The 11,922-nt window shown below is 44.8% G+C and overlaps 1 protein-coding gene across 1 annotated transcript in view; it reads left to right on the forward strand.

Annotated features, from left to right (window-relative positions):
- Positions 1-11,381, forward strand: part of LOC110530624 (leucine-rich melanocyte differentiation-associated protein) — a 460,113-nt gene extending 448,732 nt beyond the window's left edge. The window contains exon 7 of the mRNA XM_036986902.1: positions 11,219-11,381. Within this exon, the coding sequence (XP_036842797.1) occupies positions 11,219-11,298 (80 nt within the window). The 3' untranslated portion in view covers positions 11,299-11,381. The remainder of the gene's footprint in view (positions 1-11,218) is intronic.
- Positions 11,382-11,922: the final 541 nt, after the last annotated feature.

Below are 11,922 nucleotides of genomic sequence, written 5' to 3' on the forward strand. Positions count from 1 at the left end.
AGGTTCATGGTGTACTGTACTGTAGGTTCATAGTGTACTGTAGATTCATAGTGTACTGTACTGTAGGTTCATGGTGTACTGGAGGGTCATGGTATACTGTACTGTAGGTTCATGGTGTACTGTAGGTTCATCGTATACTTTAGGCCTTGTAGAACTCAAGCATTTCCTCTAGGTCTGTTTTGTATGCAGTTTGCCCTGCCTTTCCCCCTCACTCAATCCCTCTCTCACTCCTTCTCCCTCTCTCACTCCCCCCTCTCTCTTCCCTCCCTTCCTCCCTCCCTGCTCCCTAGCCTCTGCCTTGATAAAAACTAGGGTACTTTTCTCTGACATGCCGTGTGAATGTGAAGAGTATTAATGGCTATTGAAAAGCAAACAGATGAACGTTGACGCAAATTCATCTTCCTGATGTCCTTCCCTGGGTTAGATGGCAGCCTTTTAAAAGTTGAATCAATACACTGAAGTTGAGAACACGCAGCTGCTGCAATAAACAAGGATAAAGAGGAGGAGGAGGAGGAGGGAAAGGAATGGGGAAGCATCATGATGACAGGTGTTTATGTTTAATGGACTAAATATTTGTTATTGGAAGAGGACAAATGTCAGTTTAACTGTGTAAGTTAAGGTATATGCTGGGCTTTCCCTCTGAGGCCTGCTGAGAGATGGATCCCACCGTCACTGTTAACGGACCAGTGCAGTCAAAATCATGTTGTACCTTTGTTTTGTATACATTTCCCCTATATGAGGTTGGAATAATACTGTGAAGTTGTGAAAATGATGATAATGGCCTTTTAGTGTTGAGCTGTTTGAAAAGACCACCTGAAATGTCAGCCTGTTTTGGTGGGATGGAGTTTTGGCCTGCCTGGTGACATCACCATGTGGTAAATTAGTTATGAAAGACAGTTCCAAACCTCTCAGCCAATAACAGCTAGTTTTCAGTTTTCCCCTCCCTAGACAGTCCCAGACAGTCCCAAAATTCTTTGCTAATAAGCTTTCTTTTTTTTTACCATTTTGATGTAAAACAATCCCAGTAAGGTACTTAATTGTTGCTCAGAAATGATTTAATATTGAGATAAAAACATCTGCACTGGACTAATAGGCAGGGTTGAGTACAAAATGAAATGTATACTAGTAATATATGCACCTAATATATGCACCTCTATGGGTTAGTTATATTCTTTATTACTTTTCTATGTCTTGTATATTGGTAGGTAAAATCTATATTTATGAGAATGGTTTTAAGGTTTATTCCATTTCAACCAGTGACCCTTCAGCGCATATAATATTCTCTATTAATACGAGAGGTCTGATCATGGAGAGGTCTGATCATGGAGAGGTCTGATCATGGAGAAGTCTGATCGCGGAGAGGTCTGATCGTGGAGAGGTCTGATCGTGGAGAGGTCTGATCATGGAGAGATCTGATCATGGAGTGGTCTGATCATGGAGAGGTCTGATCGCGGAGAGGTCTGATCATGGAGAGGTCTGATTATGGAGAGGTCTGATTATGGAGAGGTCTGATCACGGAGAGGTCTGATCGCGGAGAGGTCTGATCGCGGAGACTATGCCTGGGATCCAACATGTGTTTGTATCAGGAGCTGTAATCAGTTTGTGGTTTGCTTCGGGCTCAATCCAAACAACACTAGACAACACTAGACTAGCACATGGGATCTGGCCAGTTGATCTGTGACCCACTACACTTACGCACACAGCCATGCATACATGCACAGACATACTTCTCTCGTTTGACGGACATAATCCATGGTCGAGGTTTAATAAATTCTCTCTCTCTAGCTGTTTTGTGGATATTTAGCCTTACTTGTTGGCTAAGCTTTTCATTTTAAAATACCTCTATCCGCAGAGTTCCAGACATGCAGAGTATTGCTTTACAGGTAGTAAAGTACACATACTAATCACCTAGTAAATATGGCCTTTACTCTTCTCTTCCTTTCTACCCTTTTTCCTAGTATGCCTATTTTCTAGATGCTACTGTTTAATGTTCTTCCTTTTAAAATGGTTTATGAATTTATATCTAGCAGCTGTTGTCACTATATATATATATATGGACATACACATGATTGGAGATCTACCACCAACGTACACTGATTATATTTGATCATATGTTTTGTACACTGCTGCTACTCACGGTTTATTATCTTTGCATAGTCACACCTACCTACATGTACAAATTACCTCGACCTCGGCGCATGTGACAAATAAAGTTTGATTTGTTTTGATTTTGATGTTACATTCCATTTCCTCATCCATAAAGTAGATGTACTGTATGTGTTAACCAGTCACCACCATGTGGCTAGCTGTCCATTTGGGGGCGGCAGGTAGCCTAGTGAAAAGGTACAAATCAAATCTGTTGTTCTGCCCCTTAACAAGGCAGTTAACCCACTGTTCCTAGGCCATTGTTGTAAATAAGAATTATGTTCTTAACTGACTTGTCTAGTTAAATAAAGGTTCATTAAAACAAATGTAAATACATTTGGTGATGAGTGTATGCAAGTGGCTCAGAGAAAGACTATTGGTCTAGGGTCAGGTTACCCTTGTCCATATAATCTTATTTTTTAAAATTGTTTTATTTATTTATTTTTAACCTTTATTTAACTAGGCAAGTCAGTTAAGAACAAATTATTAATTTCAATGACGGCCTAGGAACAGTGGGTTAACTGCCTGTTCAGGGGCAGAACGACATGACTCTGAGATGCTTGATTCATACAACCCGTAATTAGTGTTTGTGAGACACAGGGGCAAATATTCTCATGAACCTCCATACAGTCTGTCATAGTAGTGACTCCATCACATGATGTTGTGCTGGCCTGGTAAACAGACAGCGGGAGATGGATAGTGTCCACTATAATAGGTGGACGAGGCCGTGCCCAAACCCCATAACTCACTCTCTTACACAGCGTTATGAATGCCTGCCTCCAGACCCTTTGTCTTCTCCCTTCCATATTATTTCAGCCCTTTGAGATAATATGGAGAGTTGAATTGCGTTGTTAATTTATTTTTTCTCAACAGTATTATTATGTCTGATGGATTGTGGCGCTGATGAAAATGTTGGATGGTTGGCTGGAGGGATGGCATGAGAGAGAAAGGGGAGAGAAAGAGAGGAGAAGGAGGAGAGAAAGATAGAAGGGCAGGAGATGAGAAGAGGAGAGGTAGAGAGGAAAATAGAGGGGAGAGGAGAGAGGTGCCTCTTGGACAATAGATAACCTTGATGTTAAGAGCTACAGATACGTCTTTCCTTGACGTATTGATGGCCCTTGAAAAGAGTGGAGCTGATTGTATGCAGGGAGTAATCATTAGACCCACTCCAGCTCTCTCTCTGTCTCTCTCTCTCTGTTGATTAATTTGTTGTTTTTCCTAGAGGTCTTTGTTAAGCAGTAGGTCTCACTAGCTTTGGCTGCAGGGATTCTTGTCCTGTCGTGTCCCTTTATATATCTTTTTACATATTTTTCTTTGCATATCTCTTTAAAATATTTTCCTGGCGCAGTGGTTAAGGGCGCTGTACTGCAGCGCCAGATGTGCCATCAGAGACTCTGGGTTCGCGCCCAGGCTCTGTCGTAACCGGCCGCGACCGGGAGGTCCGTGGGGTGACGCACAATTGGCATAGCGTCGTCCGGGTTAGGGAGGGTTTGGCCGGTAGGGATATCCTTGTCCCATCGAGCACCAACGACTCCTGTGGTGGGCCGGGCGCAGTGCGCGCTAACCATGGTTGCCAGGTGCATGGTGTTTCCTCCGACACATTAGTGTCCAATGTGGCGTGGATCTGCTTTTTTCTGAAGTATTTCTATTGACTTCGCATCTGGAATTCCTCAACTGAAGCTAGCCAGCTAACTACCTACCAGCTATCAGTTAGCAAACCATTGTTTGCGGTCATCAGCTAGCCTTTAGCTCGGAAAGCTCTCGCCAGTTCGAACAACTTGACTCAAACCAGAGCATAACGGACCTATTTCTCTCCATATCCCCAGATTCCTACCGCAAACTCTGAACATTTTCATCTGGATCTTCGCAAGCACCAATTAGCCTGAAGCTAGCCTTGCCAGGGCTCCTGTGCTACCACCGAAGCCCACACCTGGGCTACAATATCCGGACCCCTTCTACTGCCGGTTCTACTGCCAGTACCCCGCGGCTAGAATACCGACATAATCTGTCCGAGGATTCCAACAGGCCCCTCAGGCACAACGCCCGCTGAAGGCCCATTCTGCTAACCTGCTAGGCCTGCTAGCTACCTATAGCTACTTGGAACCCTACTAATTCCACGACTGGTCTATCGAAGTCACCGCACAAAGAGGCAAAAACAGACTTACCCCCATCGCGACATCCCCCGGTCTGCTAAATTGCTAGCCCCGGCCTGCTAACTGCTAGCTTGCCTGCCCCGGTCTGCTAACTGCAAGCCCCTGCTAACTGCTTGCTTGCTACCCCGGTCTGCTAACTGCTAGCTTGTTTAGCCCCGGCCTACTAACTGTTAGCGTGTTAGCATCGGCCTGCTAACTGTCTGAATCGCCGTGTCCCCAGTCAGCCCAACCACTCACTGGACCCATATGTTCACTTGGCTACGCATGCCTCTCTCTAACATCAATATGCCTTGTCCATTACTGTCCTGGTTAGTGATTACTGTCTTATTTCACTGTAGAGCCTCTAGCCCTGCTCAATATGCCTTAACCAACCATGTTGTCCCACCTCCTACATATGCGATGACATCACCTGGTTTAAACGTCTCTAGAGACTATATCTCTCTCATCATTACTCAATGCCTAGGTTTACCTCCAATGTATTCACATCCTACCTGACCTTTGTTTGTACACTATGCCTTGAATCTATGCTATCGTGCCCAGAAACCTGCTCCTTTTACTCTCTGTTCCGAACGTGCTAGACGGCCAGTTCATATAGCATTTATCCGTACCCTTATCCTACTTCTCCTCTGTTCCTTTGGTGATGTAGAGGTTAATCCAGGTCCTGCAGTGCCTAGCTCCACTTCCACTCCCCATGTGCTCTCATTTGTTGACTTCTGTAACCGTAAAAGCCTTGGTTTCATGCCTGTTAACATTAGAAGCCTACACCCTAAGTTTGTTTTACTCACTGCTTTACCACACTCTGCCAACCCGGATGTCTTAGCCATGTCTGAATCCTGGCTTAGGAAAACCACAAAAAACCCTGAAATCTCCAATGCTAACTATAATATTTTCCGACAAGATAGAACTGCCAAAGGGGGCGGTGTTTTAATCTACTGCAAAGATAGCCTGCAGAGTTCTGTATTACTATCCAAGTCTGTCCCCAAACAATTCGAGCTTCTACTTCTAAAAATGAACCTTTCCAGAAACAAGTCTCTCACTGTTGCCGCTTGCTATAGACCTCCCTCTGCCCCCAGCTGTGCCCTCAATATCATATGTGAATTAATTGCCCCCCATCTATCTTCTGAGCTCGTGCTACTAGGTGACCTAAACTGGGACATGCTTAACACCCCGGCCATCCTACAATCCAAGCTCGATGCCCTCAATCTCACACAAATTATCAATGAATCTACCAGGTACAACTCCAAATCCGTAAACACGGGCACCCTCATAGATGTCATCCTAACTAACTCGCCCTCCAAATACACCTCTGCTGTTTTCAATCAAGATCTCAGCGATCACTGCCTCATTGCCTGCATCCGTAATGGGTCTGCGACCAAACGACCACCCCTCATCACTGTCAAACGCTCCCTAAAACACTTCTGCGAGCAGGCCTTTCTTATCGATCTGGCTGGGGTATCCTGGAATGACATTGACCTCATCCCGTCAGTAGATGATGCCTGGCTATTCTTTAAAAGTGCCTTCCTCACCATCTTAAATAAGCATGCCCCGTTCAAAAATTGTAGAACTAGGAATAGATATAGTCCTTGGTTCACTCCAGACCTGTCTGCCCTTGACCAGCACAAAAACATTCTGTGGCGTTCTGCATTAGCATCAAATAGCCCCTGTGATATGCAACTTTTCAGGGAAGTTAGGAACAAATATACACAAGCAGTTAAGGCTAGCTTTTTCAAACATAAATGTGCATCCTGTAGAACTAACTCAAAAACGTTCTGGGACACTGTTAAGTCCATGGAGAACAAGAGCACCTCCTCCCAGCTGCCCACTGCTCTGAGGCTAGGAAACACTGTCACCACCGATAAATCCACTATAATTGAGAATTTCAAGAAACATTTCTCTACGGCTGGCCATGCTTTCCACCTGGCTACCCCTACCCCGGTCAACTGCCCGGCACCCTGCACAGCAACCCGCCAAAGTCCCCACCATTTCTCCTTTACCCAAATCCAGATAGCTGATGTTGTGAAAGTGCTGCAAAATCTGGACCCCTTCAAATCAGCAGGGCTAGAGAATCTGGACCCTCTCTTTCTAAAATTATCTGCCGAAATTGTTGCAACCCCTATTACTAGCCTGTTCAACCTCTCTCTCTCTTTCTGAGATTCTCAAAGATTGGAAAGCTGCCGCGGTCATCCCCCTCTTCAAAGGGGGTGACACTCTAGACCCAAACTGCTGCAGACCTATATCTATCCGACCCTGTTTTTCTAAGGTCTTCGAAAGCCAACTTAACAAATAGATTACCGACCATTTCGAAATCCCACCACACCTTCTCCGCTATGCAATCTGGTTTCAGAGCTGGTCATGGGTGTACCTCAGCCACGCTCAAGGTCCTTAACAACATCATAACCACCATCGATAAGAGACGTTACTGTGCAGCCGTATTCATCGTCCTGGCCAAGGCTTTCGACTCTGTCAATCACCACATTCTTATTGGCAGACTTGACAGCCTTGGTTTCGCAAATGATTGCCTCGCCTGGTTTACCAACTACTTCTCTGATAGAGTTCAGTGTGGCAAATCGGAGGGCCTGTTGTCCGGACCTCTGGCAGTCTCTATGGGGGTGCCACAGGGTTCAGTCCTCGGGCCGACTCTCTTCTCTGTATACATCAATGATGTTGCTCTTGCTGCTGGTGATTCTCTGATCCACCTCTACGCAGACGACACAATTCTGTATACTTCTGGCCCCTCTTTGCACACTGTGTTAACTAATCTCCAGACGAGCTTCAATGCCATACAACTCTCCTTCCGTGGCCTCCAACTGCCCTTAAACGCATATAAAACTAAATGCATGCTATTCAACCGATCACTGCCCGCACCTGCTCGCCCGTCCATCATCACTACTCTGGACAGCTCTGACTTAGAATACGTGGACAACTACAAATACCTAGGTGTCTGGTTAGACTGTAAACTCTCCTTCCAGACACACTTTAAGCATCTCCAATCCAAAATTATATCTAGAATTGACTTCCTATATCGCAACAAAACATCCTTCACTCATGCTGCCATACATACCCTCGTAAAACTGACCATCCTACCGATCCTCGACTTCGGTGATGTCATCTATAAAATAGCCTCAACAAACTAGATGCAGTCTATCACAGTGCCATCCGTTTTGTCACCAAAGCCCCATTCACTACCCACCATTGCGACCTGTACGCTCCCGTTGGTTGGCCCTCGCTTCATACTCGTCGCCAAACCCACTGGCTACAGGTTATCTACAAGTCTCTGCTAAGTAAAGCCCCGCCTTATCTCAGCTCACTGGTCACCATAGCAGCACCCACTCGTAGCACGCGCTCCAGCGGGTATATCTCACTGGTCACCCCCAAAGCCAATTCCTTTCCTTCCAGTTCTCTGCTGCCAATGACTGGAATGAACTGCAAAAATCTCTGAAGCTGGAGAATCATATCTCCATTACTAGCTTTAAGCACCAGCTGTCAGAGCAGCTCACAGATCACTGCACCTGTACATAGCCCATCTGTAAACAGCCCATCTATCTACCTACCTCATCCCCATACTGTATTTATTTATTTATCTTGCTTTTTTGCACCCCAATATCTCTACTTGCACATTCATCCACTGCACATCTACCAATCCAGTGTTTAATTGCTATATTGTAATTACTTCGCCACCATGGCCTATCTATTGCCTTAACTCCCTTATCTTACCTCATTTGCACTCACTGTATATATACTTTTTGTTTTCTTTTGTTCTACTGTATTATTGACTATGTTTTGTTTATTCCATGTGCAACTCTGTGTTGTTGTTTGTGTCGCACTGCTTTGCTTCATCTTGACCAGGTCGCAGTTGTAAATGAGAACTTGTTCTCAATTAGCCTACCTGGTTATATAAAGGTGAAATAAAATGAAAAAAAAGGAGGTTTCATAAGGAGGAAGGCTTTACTTTAAGGTTAAGATCACTTTGTTAGTCAATTATACACAACTTCCAACATCAATTTTACTTCAGCCTTTAACCCCTCTGAAAGACAAACATATACAGGACATACACATTTAGGGTTTTCTGGAGAGGTGTGAGGGCTGCCACACTGGGCGTCAGGAGCTGTTGTTATGGGGGTGAGTGCCTTGGTCAAGGGCACAATGGCAGGCAATGTCATCTAGGATTTGATACCAGCAACCCTCTGGTTGCCAGCTTACTGCCCGCTAGATTATTCCTGTTGAACCTGGGATTCGAACTGGCAATCCTCCAGTTGTTGGCTTGTCTCTCTAACTGCTAGGCTTCCACCTATCGCTGTCTCTCATTCTCTGTCACATTCTCATTTTGTCTCGCTCTCTCTCTGTCTCTCAAGTTATACTGAACACAAACACACACATGTACACACACACACACCCTGCTGCCTCCATTGTCCAGGAAAGCAGACTCTCAGACATCTCTTTGTTTTCTCATCACTCTGTCTATCATCTGTATCCTCTGGCCTGCCCACATGTCTCTGTGTAAAGCACTGGGAGAATCAGACACGTACCTGTGATTGGTGCCAGGGAAACTGGAAACGGGTTATCGTCCAATCATATTGAGCCCCCTAGAGTTTTTCGTTCTGTCATCAGTTTGCGTACTGTTGCACTAATTCAACTCCTAATTTGGGAGTAGCTAATTTGTTTGATCCTGACCTGGTCTAAACTAATATATATATATTTTTCTTAGTGAGCTGTCAGTTCTCTGTAGGTAACCTGTGAAGGGTTACCTGCATCCTATATATCTGAAGGGCCCTAACTCCAACCCTTTGTTTATGTAGGTAACATCTAAAGGTCTGTATCTCTCAGAAGGTAATCTGTGAAGGACTCAGCACTCCTCTGATCACAGTGCTGAGACAGTGTGAATTGTGTGCTGTGGTGCTCAAGTCTCCCGCCATGGCACCTGTATCCCCAGGCAAAGAGTCTGCAGCTGGAATTAATTTCCCCTTGCTGCCAGAGTTATCCCCCCCGGGGAGCAGGCAGGCATGGAGCTCTGGTCTGGGATTTTATCGGAGGTGACAGTTCCTCACACTAAAGTGTTTGGATCACCTCAAGTAGGGGAATGAGAGCGGCTCCGCTACAAAGTCCAGATTTAGATTGACTGAGCTTGTCCCCAGACCGGTGTGCTGCATGGCTCTCTAGCCTGACACAACCCACACTCACTACTGCTGGAAGGGAGACTGCTGCACTGACATCAGGGGAAGGGTGTGTGTGTGTGTGTCTAACTATGTGTGTGCGAGTGTGTGTGTTAGTGGGGCTACTTTGAAGACAGACTTAGACAGTGGTGGTATGTCAGTTTTGGTTAGAATGGAGGCTGATGTTGGAATATGCTTGGCACTAATATGGCACCAGTATCTCTGTCCCCATCTCTGCCATTCTGGTCCCTGTCTCTATCTGGCCCTGACAATGTCTCCTCCTATTAGGTGATTGGCTATATCGCTCGGAGCACCCCTCAACCATTTTCCACATCCTTCCCCGTCACCTCCCCTCTCCTCTCGTCCTCTTCCTTTCCTGCCCTCTCTGGTCAATAATGCTCTTGATGTCTATTTAAGAACTGTGTTGAGATCAGAACGTATCTGTCCAGCTCTCCGAGGGTCGGTGACAGCGCTAATGCCTATTTTCCTCGGCTCATTTGCCGAGCGGTGACACCTAGCCAGCTGAAGCTGCAGCTCTGCAGAATTCTTCAAGTGACAGGCAGAGAAAGAACAGAGTAGACTAGGCTAGAGTATGGTGGTTATAGGTGGCCATGTTGTTTTACAGTTTAACCCTTTGGGGAGTTATTTGTTGTTGTAGTTTTTTAAGCATTCCAACTTAATTTAATTAGTGCCCTAACAAAGCTGCAGATTTAAACCTTGTTTAATTTGATCAATAAAACATAAAATAATGTGATTCATACTACAGTCTTCACCTTGTTTTTAGATTAAGGGAAATGTTCTAAGTGTGATTATAAACATGTGAATCTTTATCGTACTGTAGCTTGTTTGTTGATTGGATCAATTAGCCTTAGATCAGAGATTTACCATTCGCTCAGGGCAACATCAACTAAAAGCATCTGGAATTATGTCTCTAGACATCATTTGTATAATGTGAAGTACTTCAAAGGTATTGTCAAGGTCAAGGGTCATTTTGATATTGATAGAATGCTGAAGTGAATGCTGTGATCAGTTGCCAAATAAAAAAAAGCTAGGATGTTCAGAGCAAGGTTCACATAGTATTGATACATGGTTTGCACGCATTCACACGCACACACACACACACACACACACACACACACACACACATTCACACACACAGAGAGAGAGTCCCTCTGCCCATTGATTGTGGTAATAATTACTCTCTGTCTCTCTCATGGCCCACTCTTCCTGTGTGTGTGGGTGAAGTGGAGGCAGGTGCTGTGAGCTCGTTACTGTCTAGACATCACCCTGAGGCCAATGCTGTTTCCTCGCTGTTCCTCCACTTGAAAAGGATACTCATCCTCTATATTCACACACACACACCTCCGAGACACACACACCTCCGAGACAAACACACACAAAAACACACCTCTGAGACACACACACACACACACACACACACACACACACACACACATAAACTTCACAGCTGGTATAAGGCCGATAATGACAAATAATGAACCATTAGAATACACAGATTTATATTAGCGTTTGTGTATACTGTTGTCAATAGCTGAATACCATATTTGATATTATATCAAAGAAACAGCAATGGGAAATAGACAGAAATCAGTTTGACACTCAATTGAACTTTTCCATGGTTAATACAGAATAGTGAGGACAATACAGTGTAATAACAAATCAAGTCCAAGGGGATTGCTTATACACACCACAGGTAAATCTGAATTTTACCACAGTGTTTTAATATTATTCATCTTCTTCCATATTCAGGTGTGCTCGCCAAGTGCCGTTACATCTACTATGGAAAGCATTCAGAAGGCAACCGGTTCATCCGCAATGACCAACTCTAATGGACCGACGGAGACACACACACACACACACACACACACACACATACACACACACACACACACACGCACACACGCGTACATGCACACATATACACACATATACACACACACACACACACACACACACACGCGCACACACGCGTACATGCACACATATACACACATATACACACATATACACACACACACACACACACACACGCACACACGCGTACATGCACACATATACACACACACACACACACACACACACACACACACACACACACACACACACACACACACACATACACACACACATTGACCTAACCAACCCCAAACCCCTAAATCAAACTCCTAACCCGTAAACCTAATCTCTAATTCTAACCCTAATTCTAACCCTAACCCATAACCCTAAAATAGCTTTTTACTTGTGGTGACCAGCGAAATGTCCCTACTTGTCTGAATTTTCTTTGTTTTACTATCCTTATGAGGATATCTGGTCCCCACAAGGATAGTAAAACCAGGGTGTAGGGAGCTGTCTCTCAGATGGGATGTTAAATGGGTGTCCTGCCTCTCTGTGGTCACTAAAGATCCCATGGCACTTATCGTAAGAGTAGGGTGTCCTGGCTAAATTCCCAATCG

This window comes from Oncorhynchus mykiss, chromosome 1 (genome assembly GCF_013265735.2).
Source record: "Oncorhynchus mykiss isolate Arlee chromosome 1, USDA_OmykA_1.1, whole genome shotgun sequence".
NCBI classification, from domain to species: domain Eukaryota; kingdom Metazoa; phylum Chordata; class Actinopteri; order Salmoniformes; family Salmonidae; genus Oncorhynchus; species Oncorhynchus mykiss.